Raw genomic sequence first — 25904 nt, forward strand, 5'->3', positions numbered from 1 at the left:
AATTATTTCGGAAAGTTTCTTTTCTGAAAATAGTGGATGTTAAATCTTTAGTCTTTGAATCAATTGAAATTTTTGTATCAAGAAACGAGACAGTGTGGCCATAACTAGATTTAACAAATTTCAGGAACCAACTGCTGTTATTAATATCCAGTAGAAATTGATCAAGCCATGCTACAATTCCACACCAGGCAAAAATGATATCATCGATATAACGGAAATATAGCTTAGTGTGTTGAAAACCAGGTAGTTTGGTTGTTAACCCATGCCTTGGGAAGTGTATTGGCATTCCAAAAATACACAAAGATGCAAGTAACCCTCCTTTCAGATTGATCATTTCAAATAAGCGTACAAAAACAGACAAAATTTCTGACTACATTGACAGCATTTTAAACCCTATTGTACAAAAAACTCCTTTCTACATCAGAGACTCCTGGGGTTTCCTTAACAAATTATTTCTTCAAACACATGCTTGCTTTTTGTTACTCTTGATGTGGTTGCACTGTACACTAATATTCCACATATAGACGGTAAACAGATTGTGATGTCTTATCTGAGAAATTATGTTCACTTTCACCAAGGTTCCTTGTTTATGATGAATACCTTAATTGACATTGTCCTACATAACAATTTCTTCCACTTCAACGGGAAATTGTTCCAACAAATTAAAGGAGTGGCTATGGGCACAAAAATGGCGCCAGCTTATGCCAACTTAGTGTTGGCAGCGTGGGTGCAAGATACTTTAACCAAACTACCTGGTTTTCAACACACTTAAGCTATATTTCCGTTATATCGATGATATCATTTTTGCCTGGTGTGGAACTGTAGCACAGCTTGATCATTTTCTACTGGATATTAATAACAGCATTTGGTTTTATATATATATATATATATATATATATATATATATATATATGTATATAAATATATTTATATATATATATATATATATATATGTGTGTGTGTGTATATATATATATATATATATATATATATATATATATATATATATATATATACACAAACACACACAGATATACACACACACATATATTTATTTATGTGTGTGTATATATATATATATATATATATATATATATATATATATATATATATATATATATATATATGGGTTCACTTCAATTCACTGAACTTTCAATTCACTGACTTTCATTTCACTGAAAGTTCATTTCACTGAAAGTTCATTTCACTGAAAGTTCATTTCACTGACAACTATTATTACAAAGTAAATGGAATATGCCCCCTTCCCCACTGTAGTGCGACCCTGGAGTTAGAATATATAGTTAGGGGGGTGTGGGGGGTGCAGCCCCCCATTTCATTTCATATGATATTCTTACGTTTTGATATAATATTGCTTAGTAAAAGAAAAGTAAGTGGGGGCTGCCTCCCACACCCCGATGTGGGGCCCTGCACACCCCCTAACTATATATTCTAACTCCAGGGTCGCACTACAATGGGGAAGGGGGAATATTCCATTTTATTGCTAATAATAGTTGTCAGTGAAATGAACTTTCAGTGAAATGAAGTTTCAGTGAAATGAATTTCAGTGAAATGGTGTCAGTGAAATGAAAGTCAGTGAATTGAAAGTTCAGTGAATTGAAGTGAACCCATATATATATATATATATATATATATATATATGTGGGTCTACTACCGGAGATCAAAATTACACTATTTTGAAATCCGGTAGTAGATGCCCACTAACACGAAAGTACACTTCACCAAAGGTGCACTTTCGAGAACGCCACTAGAATGAATGGGCATTGTCCTCCACTGTGGTCTGGTAGTCACGGACCTTAGGCTTAGGGCTCGGGTTAAAGATAGTAGATAGCCCTACTAGGTATCCAGTGTCCATAACCCAAGCCCTAACCCTAAGGTCTGTAACCATTCGCTCAAGTGGTGTTCGTGAAAGTGTATATATACAGATGTAGATATATATATATATATATATATATATATATATATATATATATATATATATATATATATATTTATATGTATACATATACACACATAAATCATGTAATATATCCTTGCTTTGGACTTTTATTGCATCAGTTTTTATAAATATTGTTTGGCTTTTGGCTTGAGTTCAACAGATGTTTAAGTAAATAGCTGCAGGCTTGTGCATGTCTCCGTTCATAGTTTGCATGGTTATTTGTTATATCTCATGAGATTATGTATTTGGTGTTTAAGAAGCATGCCTTTATTCAATGTGTTCTGTTCTTCACTGTTGTGTTTTTTCATGCTCTTTTTCTATGAAAGTTATCAGGAAGTGCTGGTAGAGCTAGTTGTTAATGTTTCTCATCTGGAGAAAATGAGTTCACCTTCATACCTCCTCATACCTTTCCTTATCTGGTTCCTGTTAGATGACCGAAGATGTATTCTATTGAATGCATCTTGGTCGAACTTAAAACAACGAAAAGGCAAAATAGCAAAGCTGCTTTTAAGCAAATTCTTTCCCAGGAAAGAATTTGCTTGGCCGCTTCCTTTACTTTGTCGGCACTGTAGTGTGATCTCGGAGTTGGTATATTTAAGTAGGTAGGCTGTGTGTGGGGGGGTGAAGTACCCCAATTTATGTATTATTTTAATTTTTTTTTCTTTTCTTTTTGTTTTTTTTTTTGGTTCATCGATTTTTTTTCCTATGGAAAAAAAATTGCTGTTCTGAGCTTTCAGGATTGTAAACTTTCACTTACATGGGGTCGATTATTCATCTCTTTAAGTATTCAGTGATATAATATAGACTCTCCTTATCTTACTGGGTAGCATTGTTCCTCATTTTGCATTGGAGCTGTGTAGGTTTTGAACAGAGTAATTATGTTTACATTTTTGCAGTTCATTTTTATTACAGCATGCTGTGTTGTCTATGATTATGCTTTCCTTCTATTTAAGGAGAGTAATGGGACTGAGGACATGTGACTCTCGCTGTCTGTTTAGTGGCTCCAAAGGAGAAGTTTGTTGCATTGAACCATTACGTGCAAAAACTGAACTTCGAGATCATCCAATAAATCAGTATTCTTTGCTGGCGATGGCTTCACTCACTAAGGTAACCATTCATTTCTTTATACCTTTCGTCATCCTGCTATTTGAACTCCCCCTAAAATTTCCACCTGGTGCACACCTCATTTGACCTGGCTCCTGTAGTAGTCCTTGCTGCTGCCTTAATTTCATCAATGTAGACAGGGGTGAATTGGATATTCTTTATGTCTGAACTGAATGACTTTAGTTCTAGGTTGAATGCTGAAGTGTTCCATGGGTGGATACCAAGTTGTTTTTCTCAGTTTTTCTCTTGATTTGCACAGCTGCATACTGCCTGGGAATGAATTGTGCATTTTTGCAATGTTTGCTCCTGTTTTGCTTTTCCCTTGTTTATGCTTTTATGATGCTGCTGTCTGCTGCATTGTCATCTCTGCTCACCCAGGACCCATTGTGGAAGACTATTTGTTACCTTCTTGGAATTTTTGAATCTGCTATTGACCCTAAACCCTAACAGCTGAAAAGTAAGTGACTTGTAACTAATCTAGCCATGTGACAGCAGACCACAGCTGTTGAAAGTCTTGACATAGTAGTAATGATAACAAAAAGCTCTATTCATTTAGTTTTTCTTCATTTTGAATATTTGTTAATCTGTGCTTTTTTACTTTTTTAGATTTTGATCATTGGATTAAAACCATCTCTGAAAGTATGGATGACCTTTCCTTATGGACGTGTAAGTATTTACAGAAAATAAAAAGTGTAGGTCAGTATATGTGTATATATACCTTTAAGAAGCTATACAAAGGCTTGCACTAGTTTATAAATACTGTGCATATGCGAGCCTGACTGCCATTGTGTAGTTAACTGTTGAGATGTATGCATGCATGTTTGTAAGCTCTGTCTGTTGCCTAGTTCATTTGTATTTAATGATGCTGATATCCATCTTGATGTGTTTGTATGTATTAAAGCATCTGAATGAAACCCCAAGCCTTCTTGTTATATATTTTAGAGATGAACGAGTGACATGGTGCCAGAAGTGGCTTGTCTTAAAGGACATGTTGTTAGAAGAAGCATATTGAAAGGACATTTAGAAGTGGCTTGGCTAAAACGATGTAAGGCACTTGTTTAGATGCTGGTGGAATATGCAGGTGTGGATCATTCTTAAAATGTGCATACTTCGCAAAACACGTCAGAAATAAATTTCAGGTATTAAAACTTGCTCAGCATTATTTCTTTTTCGTACAGTATGACACCAGCATACACAGCATTCTAAATGATATTCACATAAACAGATATGTACGATATCGATAAAATATTCAAATTACTATGGACATTGTTTGAAATTAAGTCCAAATTGTATAAAACAAAATAAGGGGCAATGACCGCATTTTTGCATAGCATATGTATTTTTGTATTAAGCAAAGATATCAGAGTTATCAGAAGTGTGTAAAGTGTTGGCATGTTTGTGCAGTGTTACAGTGAAGCTTTTTAGCAAAGTACAGCCATTACATGGCATATTTTGCAGAGTACAGCCATTACAGAGCATATTTTTCAAAGTACAGTATTTCAAAGAGTTTATTGTGAATTTGAATGTTGATACAAGCTCACAGAACAGTTTGTTCATAATTACATAATTACAAGGGCCATATTTTCAGTATGTTTGTGTATACTTTGTGGTCATGTTAGATGGATTTCGAAAACCCAGTGCACTTATATTTGACATTAATATTGCTGAAAACAGGAGAGTGATTGAGCATGAGTACAACATTTTCATGCAGGCTGCATTTTCTGATAAAGATAACCATACAAAGCCATTTAGTGTACATAATTTAGCTGGGTCAGAAGCCACTGAAAGGGAGCATTCATTTGTGTATGCACCTGCTGTCTTTGCTGGAGAGGTGGAAAACAGTCATATTGTTGTACTGGCTGAGTCAAGGGAGGACCCAGGGTGCTTAAAATGCAAATTTAGAGAAATGTGCAGCCCCCAGACAAATGCTACTATGGAAAGGCACTTATTTTACAAAAGGGATCCAAGGCCTGGTGAAACTTTTGCAACATATATAACTGAACTGAGAAATAAAGCTAAAATGTGCAGATGTGGTGATTTAAGGGATGAGTTGATAAAAGACAGACTTGTGTGTGGCATAAAAGATGATGCTGTGAGAAAGATTTTAATTCGTAACAATGATTTAAATTTGAATAAGGCCATTGAGATTTGTCAGATATATGAGCTCACAGAAAAGCACACAAATAGGCTTACAAATGAGAATAGCTCTAGAAGACACCGTGATAAAGCTCATGTTGATAGTATGTAGCATGTGGTTGAAAGAAACAGGCCCAAGCACAGGGCAGCAACTGTAACCTCTGCAGCACTCACTGGCAAAACCCAGAACTTTCTTGCAAATTCCAGACTTTGCACAGTCTCACTAAAGCATAAGAGGTGAGTCAGCAAACTCAAAGCATGGGCCCACACCCAGTTTCATTGTCAACTGTCGTAATTGTGGTGGAAGTCCTGAATCTAAAAGAGAGAAATGTTTAGCTTTTGGTCAGTTATGCCACAAATGCAATAAATGGAATCATTTCAAAAGATTTTGTGAATCAAAAGGCCCACATTCTTTTAAGATGGAACATTCTAAGAAACAAGTGAATCATTTAGACAGTGGCAGTTCTACTCTTTTTGTTGATAATGTGCCAGTACTTCATGAAACAGAAAAATGCAGCAGATTTAAGGGCAAAGAATGAAGTCTTTTGTACTGTTCAGATTAATGGCAAACTAATAGACCTCAAAAATGATACAGGCTCCAAGTGCAGTGTTATGTCTGCAGAAATGCTTTCTAGAGTTTGTAAAGGTGAAAGGCTTGATTTGGCAAGGTGTGTGACGCTTGTGGCTTATGGAGGTGAAGAAATTCAAAGCGAAGGGTCAGTAGTGCTTTCATGTTACTCTGCTTGTAGAAGTTATGACTTATTATTTTATGGTATCAAGAGGCACATCAGTCATTATTAGGGCTCAGGGAGAGTTTGAAAATGGGACTGCTTTCATTTAATAATGAAGTCTACCATCTTAGATTAAAATACCACGACTCTAATTTTGCCCAGCACATTTTTTCTACCTATCTTGATTTGAACCAAGAAAAACTAAGCAGGCTTCCAGTTGTGTAATCCATGAAGATAGACCCAGAGGTCAGTCCAGTTATCAGGCCAGCATGTAAAGTTCCAATAGCCATGCAGGACAGAGTCAAAACCGAGTTAGATAATATGGTACGACAAGATGTGATTTGTCCAGTTGAAACTCCAACTGAATGGGTATCTTCCATGGTGGTAGCTCATAAGAAAAACTCAGATGGCATCAGGATATGTATTGACCCATAAGATTTGAACAAAGCACTTAAAAGACCTCCTCATTCAATACGCACAGTCGAAGAAGTTGCAGCCTTGATGCCAGATGCTGCTATTTTTTCTGTCTTAGATGCATAGAGCTCATTTTGGCAAATTCAGTTTGACAAAAAATCATCAATGCTCACTACCTTCAGTACTCCATTTGGCAGGTACAGATTTTTGAGGCTGCTAATTGGGATGCATTCTGCAAGTGAAGTCTTTCAGGATGCAATGGAGCAAATTTTTTGTGGTTATCCTTGTGCTATCGTAGTAGACGACATGCTAGTAGGAGGTTGTGATAAATTTGAGCATGACAGAAACCTCAGAAAAGTTTTGGAAAGGGCATGTCAGGTGAATCTTAAGCTCAGTGCACACAAATGAAAATTCAGCTACATGAAGTTACTTATGTTGGTCATTTATTTATGAGTACAGGCCTATGACCACACCCTTCAAAGCAAGCAGCTATTTTTGAAATGCCATCTCCAGACAATGTTCAAGCCCTGCAACATTTTCTTAGCATGGTTAAATACCCAGGCAAGTTCATTCCAGAAAGCCAACTTTCAACACCACTCAGACGGCTGACACGTTAAGATGTATTCTGGACTTGGTTAGAGCAACACCAAAGAGCATTTGATGTCCTGAAACAAAGAATTGCTAGTACACAAACTCTCAGATACTATGATGTTCACAAACCAGTTACACTTTCCTGTGATGGTATGAAATTTGGTCTAGGTGCAGTTATTCTACAAGAGGATCAGCCTGTTGCCTATACATCAAGAACTCTTACCCAAACTGAGATGCACTATGCCCAGATTGAGAAAGAACTTTTGGCAATTGTATTTGCATGTTCAAAGTTCCATGATTATGTTCATGGTATACCTATCCAGATCAAAACCGACCACCAACCATTAGTCACTATCTTGAGAAAGCCAATGCATTCTGCTCCATCCAGACTGCAGTGTATGATGCTTAGATTGCAAAAGTACAATTTCAGTCTTGTCTACAAGAAAGGCAAACTTCTTTATCTTGCTGATACATTGTCCAGATCTCTCAGAAACACCACAGAACAGCATGAGAAAGAGAACCTTGATTTTGAAGTCATGGAAGTGAGAAATTTTTCTTCCACATAAGATAGCACAGCCACAGATCCAGTTTTACAAAGTCTGAACCACTTTATCAGTCAAGGATATCTGTGAAAGCAATCTAGTTTACCTCAAGAATTGCAACCTTACTTTCCATACAGAGATGAGATTTTGTTTGACAAAGGTATCATTATGAAAGTTTTGAAAGTAATACATTACTGTCTTGCATCATGGTCACCCAGGAACTGAAACTACCAAAAGAATGATGAGAAGACTAGTATTTTGGCCTTCTATGTCACAAAACTTTGAGAAAGCACTTTCACCTTGTTCAGTGTGTAACAGTACAAAGCCACATCAACAAAAGTAACCTTTTCAGCTGTACCAGATTCCAGCACTACCTTGGTCGACAGTCGCCACCGCTATCTTTGAGTGGAATAGTCAACATTATCTGCTGTTAGTAGACTCTTACTCCAGTTGGTTCAAGAGTGACCTGCTTCCTAGCATCCACTGCAGTCATTACTAGGCTGAAACATCATTTTGCTGTGCATGGGAGTCTGCACAAAGTTATTTCTGGCAGTGGGATGCAGTTTACAAGTCAACAGTTCAAAAGATTTGCTGAAGAATGGGACTTAACTCATGTCACAAGTAGTTCTGAGTACCTGCAGTCAAATGGTTTGGCAGAACATGGAGTGCAAAGTGCAAAACAGTTACTTGAGAAGTCAGAACGAGATAATGGTGATGTTTTCCTGAATCTCTTGAATCTCAGAAATGCTCCTTGTGATGCACATCTTGGTTCGCCTGCTCAAGGACTCCTGTCGAGACAAACCAGAAGCACATTACCACTCAGTCATTTGTTGGTTCCATTGTTGGTTCCATGTGTCAAGAACAGCAGATCAGTGAAAGCCAATCTGTTGAAGAAACACTTAACCAAGACGTCCTACAACGATAAGACCAGCAAACCGCTCATTCCATTACGAGAAGGCAAAGTACGAAGGATGCAAACTTCCAAAGGTTATGATCAGAATGATGTGAAGAATATTGGTCCAGAGTCGAGATCGTACATTGTGGAATCAAAAAGAACAACTTTTAGATGGAATCGCAAGCATTTTAGACTGGTGTCCGTACCTGTACCACATAGCCTGTGAGAGAGACTCTTTTTATCTCAGAGTGAGTTGTTTGGTGTTCCAAGTCCAGAGGAAGTTCCAGAGGACATTCCTGTTCCTATGACAATTTCAGCAGTTCCTAATGCGAGTTGTACACTGCAGATTGTCCCTGTTGCTAAGTTTGGGCCTAACTGTTATGTTACAAGACGTGGTCAAATCTCTAAACCTTGCAGCATATATGAAGCAACTTGGACATGAACACTGTGCTTTGTTTCCAATGTATATAGTAATGCATGCCTGTCTCTGATATTGTTTTGCATAAAGGAGAATCTTTTTAAGAGGGAGGATGTAGATAAATGTGTGTGTATATACTTTTAAGAAGCTATCCAAGGGCTTGCACAAGTGTATACATACTGAGCACATGCGAGCCAGACTGCCATTTTGCAGTTAGCTGTTGAAATGCAAGCATGTATGTATGTAAGCTCTATTAACTAGTTTGTTCATATTTAATGATGCTGCTATCCATCCTGATGTTTGCATGTATTAAAGTATCTGAACGAAACCCAGAGTCGTCTTGTTAAATGTATTAGAAAGAAAAGAGCGACAAAAAGTATGGTCTTTAGCCTTGATTTGTTTATGAACACTCTTGTTTTGAGTGGATTTGTAATGCTTGCTTAAGGGACTGCCTTTTTATTCATACGCTTCTTTAATTCTTTGCTGTACTGATGTTTGCTGTGAGCATTGTAGGCTTGTCTTTAGTATGTGACAGACTTGTCAGTTTGGGACTACTTAGCCTTTTTTTATTTGGGATTTATGTGTGAGGTCTCTGAATTAACTATAGCAACTAGACAGTGAGGGACATGTTCAGCTAATCTTTGGCTATGGCATCCACTTGTTAAAACTCCATCTTGTCTCAGTACTTTGTGAGCATTTTACCCCTTTAATTCTGGCCACAAGGCAGTGCCACCATCCCAATCACACCTTGGTATGTGACTTGATGTAAATTCCTTAGTAAATGATCACCCAACCTAGGAATTCAGAATGTAATAGCCATGTTAACAGCTTTTACCAGTTTTCTATCCATTTACTAAGCAAATCTGTTTTTTTTTTCTATGTCCTATTTTAGTGTACCTGCCTTTTATATTTTGGTATATCCTGGCAAACCTTGCAGTCATACCACTAAACCTCTTAGAGCAAGAAATCTGGACAGAGCTGTAAATAATTGGGGGGGGGGGGGGCAAAGGCCCAAAGTAGAGAATATTTTTAAATATTGCTCTTATAGATGTAGAAAGTTGATAGAATAGCAGGTTTTAAATTAGTATGAATTTTCTGAAGAGTATGAAGTCTGAAACTCAAATGTCTGCCGTTATTTTCAGTCCTTAATGCTTTGCCAGTGATTTGCCAGAAAAATCTAAATTTTATTAGGAACAGACCAAAAAATAGGATGTAAAAATCTGGATATTCTGCTAAAATCTGCGTAGCTGAGAAGAGCTTAATTACTATGTTCCACTTAATGTTTTCTTACGTCATGTTTGTTATTGCTCTGTGCGGTTCATAATTCTGCACATATTACTCCATAGACTGCACAGAGTTGAAAAATGATTAATTACTGTGGCCTTTTTTTGTATTTTGTATTACTTAACTGATCGTGTCTGCAAATGAAGGTACTTTTGTCCTTTTGTAAAATCCCAAAACATTGAGTGCTTGGAAGTATGGATGGCACATTTAGCAAAAAGGGGAGCTCAGTGCACACTGTACTGAAGAACAACATGGAATAATGGGATATGTGAGTGTGTGTGTGTGTGTTTATACATATTTACAATGTAATTTAAGTGTTGTGCATTGCATTTTAGACTTAACATCCTCAACAATAGTCATTCCAGCAATGATCAGCTGTTTTTGGTGGTGAAGCCCTTGCCCCTTTCATGATGTGTGAATGCTTTTCTTTTTTCTTTTAAGTTCCTTATATTACAACAGTGTCTTCACCACCAGTTTAGTTGGTAATTCCCAGACGTTTTCTCTGTGCTTCAAGACTTTATTACATAAATACCTTTGTGTGTGTCTGTGTGTGTGTGTATCTGTGTGTGTCTCTGTGTGTGTCTGTGTGTGTGTGTCTGTGTGTCTTTGTGTGTGTCTGTGTGTCTCTGTGTGTGTGTGTCTCTGTGTGTGTGTGTCTCTGTCTGTGTGTCTCTGTCTGTGTGTCTCTGTCTGTGTGTCTCTGTCTGTGTGTCTCTGTCTCTGTGTCTGCGTGCAAATAGGGTTGAATAAGCCTATTACCTTCTGAGATTTTGCTATGGTCCTTTCACACCTAATTAAGTTTTTTTTTAATAGGAGTTACACTGAGAGTGTTATAATTCCAGGAGCCTTATGAATGTGCTGAGCTTGTTATGCTGTTAGAAGTGTGAAGCTGATTCAAGTACTCTAGCTGTGTCCCGTACTCTAGTTTTTGATGGATGCCCTTTATAATGTTGCACCTTGGTGTGTAATTGTACTTACCTGTTTTTGCTGCTGTTAGTTTGCTGGCATTTCTGCAGGCATTCTACTGATTTTGATGGAGGTTGTAGATGAGCTGTGTAAACAATGTTTAATTTTGACAACTGTTTGCTGCGTAATCATCTGATCTGCCAATCAGAAAAAAAAAATCTGTATCAAGGGATCCTGTTCTGGCAAACAGTTGATTAGGGAGTTTCTGAACAACAGTAGGGTCCTTACTAAGGGATGGATTCCCGAAGAGTAGGAAGTGACGGAGTCATAGACCTTGGTAAGGCACACAGACAGTGCCCAGTTGTGATATCTAGCAGTCACGCTCCCATAAATAGTGCCCATTAGAGACATAATTGCAGTTCAATGCTGCAGTGTGGACAAAATCCGTGTCATTGTTATGTGATACAGGTTTAGTCAGAAAGTACCAAAACTATGGTAATACAAGTGTTCAAGGCTTTGGATAGAAATGAAAAGGTTTGCAGTAAGCCTACAGTCATTAAGCAAGTGTAAAGCTAGGCCCCACCCATTTATTTTTTTACATGTACCAGAATCATACACTTCAGATTGAGAAAGTTACTCTACATCAGAGGAAGACTGTAGATCTACAGTAATAGGCATTTGTTAAGAATGTTGAATCTTTTCACATGAAAAAATACACTTGTAGGGTAATTGCTGCTTACATATTGAAGACAACAGAGTGTACACAAACAGGATGGTACGTCTTAACTGCATTTTCCATAATACTGTTTATAGGGGTATGGGTAATGCCATTCTTTACTGTTTCTTAAGTAATAGACAGGAGATGGTAGATACTAGCCCTCCATTATAAATGGTATGATAGATACTGTTTGCATATATATAGAATCATTTGGTAGTGCACATGTACCTCATTCACAAAGTACATTGCACATGGGCCAGTGCTCTTAGCAGTTGCCCATTGAAGGAAGAGTATTAAATTGGGAGTTATCACTTAGGTTAGACTTAAAGAAAAGTTATTTCATAGAGAACATAGTATTACCCTATAATGTCATATGTGTATCTGGAGAGTTTGAGTTGCTTTGGACAAAAAAAAGAAACTATGGGACAACGGTCAATGTGTGGCAGCTACGAGGGGTCTTAGAAACTTGCAGCACTGTTATTTTTCCCCTTCTGTTGCATAGTCATATGTTTGCATATTTTGATACACCTTTGAAGAAAAATAGAGTTCTGATGGCAGATAATCTATATCTATTTATATATATATATATATATATATATATATATATATATATATATATATATATGTATGTATGTGTGTGTATATATATATATGTATATATATATATATATATATATCTATATATATCTAAAGCCCACCTACTTTATTTAAATTGCCCTTCTTGAGCAGTTCATTGTTTTTTTGTTTTATCTACCCACAGTTTTCATAAGGATGGTCTTACTGCGGTCTCGTTCTTGAATTTAATCGTTAATTATAACCATGCTGTTTGGGAAGATTATTCCATTCATCCACCAACTTTTATATTAAATGTTTTTGCTTTGTTTCTCTCCTAAACCACTTAACCGTATATCCTCAGACCATATCCTGTTCTTATAGGGTCATAGGAAGTTACTAGGCTGTTTGCCCTGAGGCCCTTACAAGCCCAGCCAAGAGTTTAGCCCAAGGTTCAACAAGTCAGCACCCTATGCCACTGTCTAGCAGGGACACAGGTGGAATCCCAGGGGATTTTTTTTGTTCCTCATCCAGTTATCCAGGTTGCTCTTAAAAAGGTTTAATGAGGTACTCTGCTTTACATGGAGAAGGGAGTCTATTCCACAAAAGGGGAGTCTCTGGGACACAAATCTGTCCTACCAACAGTCCTATTGATGTCACAGAGCAGGTTGAGGTCACAAATGTGAGTTTGAGTGGAACTTAACTTGCAGATATGCAGCAGTCCCATCAGAGTGGGGTCTGAGATTACTTTGTATGCCAGATAGAGGTCACCTCTGAGGAAGTCTGTAGGAGTCTGAGTAGAGGGACAGGCCTTTTAGCCTGTCTATGTAGGGTAGATATTTGATGCCTTGGATTATCCGGGTGAGGAACGTCTGTGGTCTCTCCAGCTGCTGCATGTGCTTTGTGAAGTACATGCCGAAAGGGGCATTGTACCCAATAGTGGGTCTTATAAGGGAAGAATACAGGGAGGTTATGACCACCTTGTCCCTAGATGAGATAACCTTACTAATGAGATGGGTCATGTTGAAAGCTTTCCGTACAACTGAGGCAATACGGTGGTCAAAAGTCAGTTTGCTATCAACCTGGGTGTCCCAAGTCCCTCATGACTGAGTGCGTGCTTAGGATCTTATTAATGTGGTAATTTGTGGGAAATCACTCTCTCCAAAAGGGATGATGATGCATTTTTTGGCTGTCAAGTTTGAGGCCATGTTTCTGGCACCAGTCATTTGTTTGGGTGAGACACTCTTGGAGGTTGTCCACATCAATAGGGGAATTGATAACAGCATGCAGCTTGCAGTCATCTGCAAACGTGGTCAGCTGTAGCCCACTAGATTTGGCCTGCACCTCCGAGAAGTATATCCCAAACAACAGAGATCCCAAGACCGATCCCTGTGGGTACACCACATGTTATGGGTCTAGTACTTGAGGTGGCTTCCCCTGTTTTGACTAGGTGGGTTTTATCAGTGAGGCAGTTCGCTACCCATCTGGTAACATATGGATTGATGCCTAGTTGAGAGTGTTTTTCTATTATACTTGTGTGGGGAATAGCATCTGAGGTTTGGCCAGGTCAAGGTAGGCGGTGTGCACCGTCTTCCCCTCGTCTATGGCCTTGGTGACTGTGTTAAAGAAGTCAACCAACTTTAACAGGCATGACCTCCCCTTGACAAAACCAAACTGTGTGGGATCAAGTGTCTGGAGGTTGCCAATATCCTTGTTAATGAGGTCCATGATAATCTGCTCCATGGCCTTTCAGATCAGGCTAGTTAGGCTGATGGGTCTCTAATTTCCTGGATTAGTGGATGCTTCATCTTTGAGCAAAGGGATGAGAATAGCTGTCCTCCGCTCGGCTGGGGTGAAGCCGGTGCTCTGGCTTTGGTTTAATAGGGTGCTTAATGGTGCTGCAAGTTCCTGCCTGAGTTCATGTAGGATGCTGCCTGAGATGTTATCCAGTCCCATGGAGGCTGTATTTTTCACCTTTGAGAGGGTAGTGATGACTTGCTCCCTAGAGATAAGGGGAGGGAGGCAGGTACTGGCGAATGTCCTATTTTACTGATAGGGGAACAGAGGAGTTAAGTTTTCACTGAACCTTATGCATTGCTTTTATTTGAAATATGGTACCCAGTTTGGAATGTCTTTGTTCTCTTGAGGTACTTGAATAAGGCTTCTGCTGTAGACCATGTAGCATTTTCTTGCTAGCCTTTGAGATACCTTTTTGTAAGTACTGATATGCTACTGAGGTTGTAGGACAGCATCAAAATATTGAAACTTGTTTATACATAGGAACTGTGACCATAAGTTTATCTTAAAAATCAAGGTAGAGGTGGATTCTGTGCCCAGGAATGAGTTGCCACAGTGTCAGATGCAAGGGGGGGGGGGTGTAATGCAAGGAACTGTGGCACTATAGAAGTATTTATAATATGTGGGAGTAATACCACCACAAGAGGAAGATTATTAACAAACTTAGCTCAGTAGTAATGTTTTGGGTGTTAACCTGCCACAAGTATATATGTTTAGCTATAATAGAGGGAAGAATTTGCAGCAAATTACAGGGCACTTTTGTATTCAGTCAAACACATTTAACTGAGTACACATTTTTGTACATGAAAGGTTAATAAAAGTTTTGAAATGTGTAACAATATAATATATAGCACCTAATGAGTGATTTACATGGCACAGTTTACTTGTGGGTCATTTTAAACTGGTCAGGCTTCAGTTGTTTCAGGAAAGTATTGGTGCACATCTTATTGATATCAGATCTGGCAGTGAAAGGATTGATTTATAGAAGTATCTGCAAGTACACCCACAGGCTAAGTTTGTTTTTTCTTGGTATCAGTAGAATGGTACCTGATGATAATGATGAGTCTTATGCCGATTTTGAACAAAAAAAATATTTCATCATTAGTACTGGAGCACTTTATTTTCCAGGACTAGCTGAACAAAATTCAATCAGGTATGTGCTTATTTATATACAGCGAATTAATAGCTGTATGTGTTATGATATGTTATCAGCAGTGGAGCTTGTAGTAACAGATGAATAGTAACATCTTCTCTGATTTGATTATATATTGATAAGCAATGATTAAGTGAAAGAATGTTCAGCAGTATTATACGGTCATTGCATAATATATAAGCGACCATAAACATATATACTTTTGTATGTTGAACTGGTTGTGGATGAGCAGCACCTATTACTATCACAGTGTTTATCTTCATACGTTTGGTCTCCAGTGAAGTAGCTGTAGGCCGTTCTTGCATTGATTCCAGAAATTCAGATTGAAAACTCTATCACCCATCTTACCCATTTGAATCTTAAACATATCTATGCTTTTGTTTCCCTGATTTCCTTTGGAATAGCATTCCAAATAATTGGCATAGCCTGTGTGATAAACCTTGTTCTAAAACACTTTTTTTTCCGTATGATTTCTATAATTTAAGTTGGAATATTTAAGTGATTGGAGAACAACTTAAGTCAAGATTACACAGTGCTTGCAAAAGCTTATCCTTGTGCACACTGTATGCAGTAATTGCTTTTCCCCTATATTAAGTTTAATGAAGTGTGTAAAGATACAACTTCAGTTTATTTATTTACAATCTCATTTGCTCACCCAACTGAGTACAGTGAGATCATTTGGGAAGGACTATACCCCCTTGCGTGTTTGATTTCGGACACTCTTTCCACTCCCATATCATCAGCTCAATCTACTGTGTACAGAGAGAGCTTTTGGGAAGGCCAACACCCCCCCTAGTTTTTTTATCTTGAATCATCTTCTGTTTCCTCTCTCTCCACTTAAAAAAAAGCTACACTTTATTCAGCTGTTTTTACAGTAATTGTGTTCTTCCTACTTTATTACCTTATTTTGCTTTGCCGTTTTTTCTTAAGTGCTCAAGTGCTTTTATTCTGCTGCATTTATTACTGCTGGTTAGTTGCCTAATTAAATTTATCTGTTATTCTAAGCCTGTTAGTTTTGGTTTTAGAACTTGGGCTTTGGGATGGTTATTTTACATTTAAGAAGGTTGTTGTGGTCTACACTCTTGTGGACAAACCCTTATCAAAACCCTCTCACCATAAGTCCTCCCAAGTATTCAGAGCACTGTCTGGACAATTCCCATCAGTTTCTTCTACCATCCTGGTCGACATAAGTAAACTGAGGCAGTGTAGCAACTGCCAGGGTTGGGAGGGTGGCCTAATGGTTAAGGTGTTTGCCTTACAAACACCAGATGCAGGGTTCGAGTCTCACAAGGGATAATTGGCTAGGCTTAAAATGGCTCGCAAGGGCAGTTAGCTTAGTACTAACCTATGAACCTAATGTTCATTGACAGACATCTTCTCCTAGCACATAATTCCTCTGCTTGTGAGAAATGCATCTACATAAGTAACTTGGAATCCATGCTCTCTTTCGCGCCACAGTCAGTACTCCTGAGGAGATTGCCAGCACAAACACCACACCACCCGCATCACGTAGCCAAGGGCAACACACACCCAGCTATGCAGAGGTCCTCAATAAAAACTTAACTAAACAGCAGAGAGCTCCAAAACACACTAACAAACATTCCACACACAACACCAAGCACATCACATACAGCAGACAACTCACCAGCATCTCACAAACACAGCCCTTAAGGCATTACAATAAACCAAACATACTGGTAATTGGCGACTCATTTGTGAGAACACAGATGTCCCCTTCACCAGGCTCAACAAGGTGATGGTCACAGTCAGTTGTCTGTCAGGTGCCAGAATTTGCACATCACGCACACACTTAAGTCTCTCAGCAGCAGGTGCAAGTATGACTTTGTCATTGTCCATGCTAGTGTGAATGACTTTGAGATGTACATCCCTGGACTATATGAAGACAGACATGATTGAGCTCTGAGTATGTGTCCCAGGCAGGTGTGACCCTAGCCCCAACCTCATATCCATTATTCTGTCTTGATTGGTCATTTTAATATTCAAGATTTTTTTTTTTTTTTTTTGTTTCACTAAGTAGTTGTGAGAAACAACTCTGACATAAGCCCAGGAATTTCTAAGGAACATAAAAAGATGAGTACTAATTTTCAAAGTCAAGGTAAATATAATTCTGCCACCCAACAGTATGAACTTAGGATAATGTACATTTTCTAATATGTTAATAATAAACTCTTTGTGCCTTACTTTGCTCATAGACTGTTTCCTAAAATGTATTGGTCCAAAAATTGGAACATTCACTTCTTTGACTAGTGTTCAGTAACCTATTAATTGTTATTAAATTCATTCCCAAAGATTTGTGCATCAAGACCATGACACCACCACACTACTCACTTTCTCTTAAACAGTCATATAACTTAATAACTAGGGAAAATGAGCGTACTTGTGTCCCATGCTTCAGTAATGCATTTTATTGACAGATTTTCAAAGTGGGATATACTTTTAAGTTAATCTGTCTTATTACCCAAACTTCTTGTATCACATAAATATGCATTCAAGACCTGATTAGGTAATCTTTGACTTCTTGTACTAGAATCTGATGAATAGATTCCCCTAAAAAAGCTTGATGTAGCACCTTTAATAGTTTTGAAAACATATTAATTTCCTTTGTGGTTCAAGTGGATCAGTAGGCAAAAAAAATGGTTTTACGATTCATGTTTTCCCGTACGTTAGTGTAGAGATTTTGTAGGTAGACCGTAAAGATTGCAAGCTTGAACAAAAGTGCCTCTGTATATCTATAATCATTAAAGCCAGGTGATGGAATTGTCTTACTTGAATTAATACTTAAACGATTTGTTTGCAGTATTTCTATTGGTTCCAAAATGGAATTCTTTATATGGTTTAAATATGTGTATCTTAAATCATTTACACCCCAGTGTATAACATATAGACCACATCATTTACCATTTATTAATCTCCTGACAGTTGAGACAGTCACAAAGTTTTAAGTCAGTTAATGAGGAAACGTTTTATTTACTGTATAAGCACATGTGCTTACATCTATAAATCCCATTGCATCTTCAGTGTTCTCTATCTTGTTCTGAAGATTTATATGTTGCACTTGATGTATACCATCAAAACTCTTTTCAGTAACACCTTCTACTAGCAAAGCATTTCCTAAGATGTCATTACACACCTGTTTCTCTGTGTAGATTTTAGCCCGGGATTTACAAGTGTCATTTATGTGATGTAAGTGACGGTCTTTCTTTACTTTTGTTAGAAGATATTTGATCGCTGTAGCACTATAGAAGATACATTTGTTTGTGACCCCCTCCCAAATTTACCCCTAACCTTGCGTCTTTGCCAGTAGTTGTAACTGTTCCCATTTACTTGACTTAGAAGAGTTTACTGACTTGCTTCCATTAACCTGCCTGTCCTTTTCAGGTTCTATACTGACCCTATTTTTTGTAATAACGTCTGGATACAAGGTAGGGTGTACTTTATTGCACTCTTGCTCAACTCCTTTATAACATAATGCACTTAGTTTGCCGACAGTCAGTGAATTCTAAATGATCAAATGGACCTCCATCCCTTGTATTTTTTGTTGCGTCAGTTTTACTTTTCTCTTTTGAGTCTTTCTTTTTCTTTTAGTCGTATTTTTATTTTCCTGCCATTTTAAGCAACTTAGCAGTATTTCCTCTATTTCTTGTCTTATTAGTTACTTTCATTCTTAAATTCATTTTGTTTAATGACACTGACAAATGTACCAATAGCATCTTTAACGACTGATGTAACTCTTTCCTATCTTCTAGTCAAACCTCTGGAAAAGTGGTTAGAAAGTTACTATTATTAACTTGAGCAGTCTTAATTATTGGTTTCCCTTTTATAATGTTTCTCTACTTTTTCACAATTAAAACAGTACTCATGCTCAGTTGATTAATCTTAGAATATGTACCACATAATTTACACTCATTTACGTTGTTATACTTAACTAAGTTTTTGAGAGCAAAGATATTTAGATCATCCATGTTATAGGAAGTTAATACACAGTCAACCCTTCTTAATATGTCTGAATATGCATGATTAATATTATCAGCTATGCAAAGTAATCCTAATACAGCAATTAACAACACAGTACTAAGGTAGTGGAACACCATACTTTTATGAGTACAAATCCCTGCTGTAGTTTGTGTACATGGACTACAGAACTGTACTTAATTTGCAAGGAAATAGTTATTTCATGGCTGCACTATAATGCTTGAAAATAAAAGTAATACTATTTGTTATAAAGCACTTAATATTTCTTAGCAGCAACCTTGTTCAAGCTTATTGTACAGACTATATTATAGTTACTTTTTTTTAGGGGGCGGGTCTTTGTTCCTTTAAGACAATGTAAGAGTAAGATTCTTAGGAATCCTGTAACCTCATTTTCTTTTAAATAGTGTAAAATTGACAGTATGTCTTTATTACACTGAATAAATCATTGACAAAACTGGTCTGTCATGTCTGCTGCTGTTAATAAATGTTGGTTTTCACTATCAAGTGCTGAAAGTCTTTTTGTTGTGCATTAGACTGTACACAGACTGGGTGGAACAACCCTCTGTGCTGTTTTGTGTTGGATTTAAACATATTTTTATAAATATGTGTGTATTTCATTCTATATTTTTATTTATTAAATTCTGATTTGACATTTAATGCAACAGTCAACCACATTTCAACTGATTGATGCCTGCAAAGGAATGGATCTGAAATTGATTTCCTTTTAGAAAGACCCAAAAGTTTGCCTCATTTAGAGTGAGAGCTTCTGATATATATTTTCTAATTTTGTTGTCTAGTGTAGCACACTGAGGAAGGGCATTGGCCTGAAATCTTTGTGTGTTCAAAATAAACAAGTTTGCTACTTACTATACCTACCTAGAGTTTCTGATCACTAGACTTCACCTTGCTCTTTGTGAGTATTTTGTGTCTGGAGTGACAGTTAACCTCAGAGCTGGTCCTAGCTGTTTTTCCTTGTCTAAGGAAAATCAGCATGCACATACCACTTATATAGGTTCATAGATTAGTACTAGACTAACTGCTCTTGTGGACTGTTTTAAGCCTAGCCAATTACCCCATGTCAGAATCAAACCCTGTACCTTGTGTCTGTAAGGTAAACACTTTAACCATTACGCTAACCTCCCACCTTGTGTCAGTTGTGGAAATATGGAAACTGCTTGGGTGGAACATTGATGCAATCTATATTATACTCTGTGAATTGCATGCTATCTGCCAGCTGGAATGGAGTCCTTTATAGTTGATGTACCATTATCCCTATCTCTTGGGTGGGGCATTGATGGCAATGTGGGTGCAGCTGAAGGCAGAGTACTTTTGGGAGCTGGCCTCTAATACCGACATCCAGTGTGGCGGTGGTGATTCTCTCCTCTGAGGTTCATGGAAACCACATGTGCTGTTCTGTTTGCTGTAGCATGGCAGTAAGAAACTGGTGTAGTATCCATGAAGCAGATGTGTGGCATTCATACATAGTGTTGCCAGTTGGTGCTACATATACTTTGGTTGGTGTCCACAAGAATCATCATTCTGCTTACCCTGTGAACCTGCATGTGTGGGAAACAAATGTGTAATGACTCCAGTATGGTGTCCCTGTCTGTATGGTACCAGCTTCTATTACTGTTTCATGGAGGGGGTGGAATGTTTGGTACAGGCAGATCCTCGGGTGGCACAGAAGGCAGTGACATCCAGCTTTATGGCATCTGGCTAAGAGGATGGCCTCCAACGTGTACATTTTGGCTAGTCATGGTATCACTCTAACATTGTTGCTCAGACACTTGTCTCTGTTCTCCAGAATTTTACTAAGTGCTCCTATGCTGGCAGTCATAGCTCATTGCACAGTTTTTATATTTTTCTGAACCACTCTGTCATATTGTTTTTGATCATTTGCATTCATTACTGGCTTTATTATCTATTATTACTTATTTTCATCTCATTCTATGGTCAGTTGTAGATGGTTAACTGGTGATACAGAACACCTGTAGGGATGCGCCAAAAAGGACGGTGCCTATCCCCATTGCGGTGGTGATGTGGGGTCAGAAAATGCTGAGCATATGCATATGTGGTGGGCATTTAGGGAGGTAATGCTACTATGGAAAGTTGCAAGCGAATTATCGAGTAAATTACTAGGAAAGAAAATACCAAGTGGGAATGATTCATGCCTCTTTGGAGTTTGTAAAGGAGGACATGGAATGAAGATTGCTAGAGGAAGTGAGAAGAATGATAGCAAAGGCATGGAAAGGAAATCATATGGAAGGTATACATAAGGGGGAGGAGCAAGGATCTGGGTGTGGAAATTATGGAGGGAACTTGCTTAGTAGCTGGCAATAAGATACAAAGGGGTGTCAGTAGTGGGAAGACTGAAAAAGGAATGCAACAAGAATGAGTGAAACAATGGAAGAAATGTTAGTTGTAATGATAGGAATAAGTAGAAGCACAGAGATAGCCAGAGGTGTGAGGTACAGTGTACCCGAGTAGTGGTAACTTACTGAAAATTGAGGAGTTGGAGACAAGTTGTATTTTAAATATTGGATCTTGTCATGAAATGTGTAAGGGAGAAACTCTGGGGAAGAAATGCCCAGATTATGAGGTGAGGGGTTATTGATTATGCTTGCGGTATGAATGAATAGACAAGCAAATAAATGCTGTCTATTGAATTAGGTTATAAATTGTGTATTGCTGTTATTTGTACCGTGGCAAATATATTGTATAATATAGTAAACAAATGCTTATATTAAATGTGAAAATGTCTAAATAAAACAGTATTATTGACAAAACATATATGGCAGTCTTCATCTTCTTTCGGCTTTTCCCGGTTATGGGTCGCCGCAGCAGATCACCTGTCCACTCATGATTGGCAGTGGAATTTCATGGTGTCGAGTTGCCAGCCTGGCACCCAACCTTCCACAGAAGGCGCACACATGCATGCACTCACGCCTAAGGCATAGCGTGGTAGCCAGAGTATTTCATATCCTTGTGTGAGTGCACTAACACTGTCTGTAAGTCACCCCCTCCTGTGTGCTCCTACTCATTATTCAGTTTTGCCTTGTGCATTCAACTACCTTTTTTTTTAATCATAACCAAAATGTCCTTTGTTGAAAGATATTTGTATGGTGGTCATTATGCAGTGCTCTTGAGTTGATGTGTAGTCTACTGTATGCCACCTTCTTTCTTATCGTTGCTTAAGACTATTTAAATGTTATAAGTTTGTCTGTCCTAGTCATTGCTTATTATTTTCTTTCACTCACAAACAAATTTTATATTCCATAAAGTGTGCCATCTCATATGTACATGGGTGTGTGTGTGTGTGTGAGAGAGAGAAAGAGCAGTTTAACATTTCAGGATAAGTGGTTTTTGATATAGCTAGAAAGGATTATTCAATACTGTTTTAAGACTAGATTTGTTTATTTCTGCATGGGCATATTAACTGTATCTTATTTTGTTTCTTTTGCAGATGGATCCTGCAAGTGTACCACTTCTTTCTTGGCATTTTGTTGCCATACAAAATTCAGTCAATCCAATGCTGGCTTTCTGCAGGGGTGATGTTGTACATTTTCTTCTTGTGAGTATGCATCATGCACAGGATCTTATTTTAAAACTACTGTCTAAATTGTCAGGTTTGTCATAATGTTTTGGGTATAAACACTTTAGCAGTTAACTGTTGATTTCCAAGTGCGGCATTAGGAATGTCTTTTAATCAAGCATACCAGTTTGTTTAAATCTGTTTTGCAACCTTGCAATTTCCTGGTAATTATGAACATGTTAGATAAAAGTTTGTGAAATATACTATGTAGACTGTTGTGATACATATCTCTTTACATGCTGTCCTTTGTGGATATTAGGACTTTCTGTACCTGATGGTGCACAGAAGAAAACATACTGGAATATTTAGTAGTGGTTTTCCATTTCTCCTGTGGGTCCCACTCTTCATTTCATTTTATTCATAAGTTCAGATTGGCTATGCACAATACACTACCTTTATCACAAAATGTTTCTTCGGTGGTGATCATAGTACTGGCTAAATTTCCATGGGTTCCCAAAGTTTTGTTGCTGCTAAGTGATGGCACATTCTTTTAATGTTTGCAGCAGTAGCTCGTGTTGCCTTCTAATCTCCTCAGAATTCCTCATTTTTGCAAATTGGTATCTATCTTAGGCACCTGTTTGACTTGTTATTCAGTTGTTCTGTGGCAAGGGCACTTGTGTTTCCTGCTTCTACTCATTGCAAACTTATGGAGGGCATGATTCTAGCCTAACAGCAGCTAGAAAATCTGCTTGTTTAATACTGAATAGCAGGCGGCTGATCTTTTCCACTGAGGTCTTCTAAGCCAGGAAACCACTTGCTTCCTGAGAGCCTTTCCCCAAAACCCTCCAGCGAAAGTATATAGCATTAGATTTATAATATCTGAGAAGTTATGGGAGTTAGAAGAAAATGTAAAATATTTTAGCTCTTTGGTAGACAATGGATTATGCACCAGTTTCAGTATCAAAGGTCTGTCTTTAGGTGCTGATTTTATACTGCAGTCTTATGAAAGGAAACCTGCATTTTGTTTGACAAAAAATACTCCTGTTCTTGCCAAACAAATGGTTATATCTGTGTAAGTGTACAAGATAGAATGAAGATGTCAGTGAAAAAATTGTTCGTGTTCCACCAGTTTTCCAGTTATTCTTGCCAAGAGGGGATAGCATACTGCTGTTTTGTGATATTGCTGAACCTATGCAAATTATACATTTTATAAAACAATATTAATCTGCAAAACCATTTTTGCTAGATAACTAGAATCATTGGCAGCATTGTGTCTCTTAATGTTGTGTATAAAATGGCACCATTTGTTCAACTGTAGGTCACACAGCATTTATGAAATTAATGCAGTTATGAAAATATAGGTGATAATCATAACTACTATACCAAAGAGCCTTTATGTCAAAGAATGTCTTCATGTTACCCACCATGTTTTAAGGTCACTTTTTACTAAAACTCGCTGCTTGAATCTACCACCCACAGCAAGACAGTATTGCACTCTATTTTTACATTATTAAATAAAAGATGGACATGTCATATTTTTCATAAGTTTTGTAAACACCCGTTAACTCCAGCTCTGCACATTACGTGCTGACCAGTTCTCTGTGATGCATAGCAGATCATGTAAGCTTGTAGATGCCACTTTGCAGACTTTGTTTTGTGTGTGTTCATTTACCAGGAATTAAGCAATTACACTTTGAAAACTGTGATGAGTACCCCCATTTCAGGAGTACAGTTTTGCCTCCTGTAAATACAAATATACGCTTGCAGAATTCATAAGAAGTCGGCTTTCTTGATGGAATATACTTCCCTTCTGTAGAATTTGAATCTCATAATTGTCTGGGTTTGTTCTACTCATATTTGAACCTGCTGGTTCAGATGGATTGAATTTGTCTTTTTTTTTTTTAAACAGTAAAAATCTTTGCTGATGTCATATGTGATAATTAAATAGTCATACATTTATATAAATGAAAATAAACAATACTGACATAATTTTAGTTGCAAACGTTATACATCACTTATCTATCTAGTCATTGTCAGTCAAGCATTGCATAGATATGCTTTGTATTTCACTGTTGCAGTCGTCACATTTGGGTTATCCCTGCCAGGGTAGCCCTCAGCCGGCCCGAATACCATAGACTTAGTATTTCTGCGTCAGTTGCTGTCGATTGAGGACTGATGTCAGGTCATCAGTGGCATAAAGGAAGGCATCCGATGCCATTAAATCAGTGTAGCCCGAACCAGAAGAAGTTTGCACGAGTGCCAGACGGCCGCTACCTGAGTTCTGAATTGAAGTTGAAGTCTTTGAAAGCTGACTACCCCATTGGAGATCCTTTTTTCTTGCACTAACTGATGTCAGAAAAAGTTAATTGTCTCGCCTGTGGAAAGCAAATACCACACCGGGACTTCCATTCTTACTGCGTCACTTGTCTAGGCCCAGACCACAATGTCCCTTGTTGTTGCTTCTGTGCTCCGTTTAATGCCAGAACTATCCATCGTTGGGCCCTTATTGTAGCTAGATATGTCCGTTTACAGTCCTCGAATTCCGATATGGCTTTGGTAAGCCATCTGACAGTGGATCTTCCAAAAAAACGTAAAGATAAAGACAGAGGCAGACCGCACAGGACCAAACCTTCCAACGATGCTTCTGTTAAGCTGGTCATAGGTCCTCCGGAACTCAGTGAGGTGCTTTTACAGCCCCTGATGCCTGTTTCAGTTATTTCGCAGGCTGCTACCGAGACCCTTTCAGGGTCTGGTATGCCGCAGAACTCTTCTTCGTCTAAGAATCCTGCGGTCGTCTCTACCTTGGATGGGTCCGGAGCCACTGTGCAGGCACCGGCTTCCGAGGAAGTCCTTCGCAACACCGAATCCCGACATAAACCGATGTCTTCTTTCATGACTACCGTTCTTTTTGAAAACAACAGAGTTCTTCAGGCCACACCCAAAAAACCGACTACCCATTCTCAGGCGCCTGCTCCCTTGCCTCAGTCTCAAATGCTTAAAATGGCAGAAGATCTTATCATGCTGATTAGGGGCCAGTCCACTCCCACAAAAAGGAAAAAGAGATCTGTCTCCAGTAGTTTTGTCTGAACAAGACTCAGATGAATCTGATGCATCTTACTATGAAGACATGCAACCACTCTCCACTTATGAGGCGGCGCAGTGGTGCAGCGGTTAATGCTGT

General features: G+C 38.1%; 1 protein-coding gene across 1 annotated transcript in view; it reads left to right on the forward strand.

The window, feature by feature from the left end:
- VPS8 (VPS8 subunit of CORVET complex) overlaps nt 1-25904 on the forward strand; it is a 2195799-nt gene that overhangs the window by 394474 nt on the left and 1775421 nt on the right. The window contains exons 5-7 of the mRNA XM_044075401.1: nt 2911-3064; nt 3668-3727; nt 22655-22762. Of these exons, the coding sequence (XP_043931336.1) occupies nt 2911-3064; nt 3668-3727; nt 22655-22762 (322 nt within the window). The remainder of the gene's footprint in view (nt 1-2910; nt 3065-3667; nt 3728-22654; nt 22763-25904) is intronic.

This window comes from Protopterus annectens, chromosome 6.part1 (genome assembly GCF_019279795.1).
Source record: "Protopterus annectens isolate FY-2018-M chromosome 6.part1, PAN1.0, whole genome shotgun sequence".
In the NCBI taxonomy this organism is placed as follows: domain Eukaryota; kingdom Metazoa; phylum Chordata; order Ceratodontiformes; family Protopteridae; genus Protopterus; species Protopterus annectens.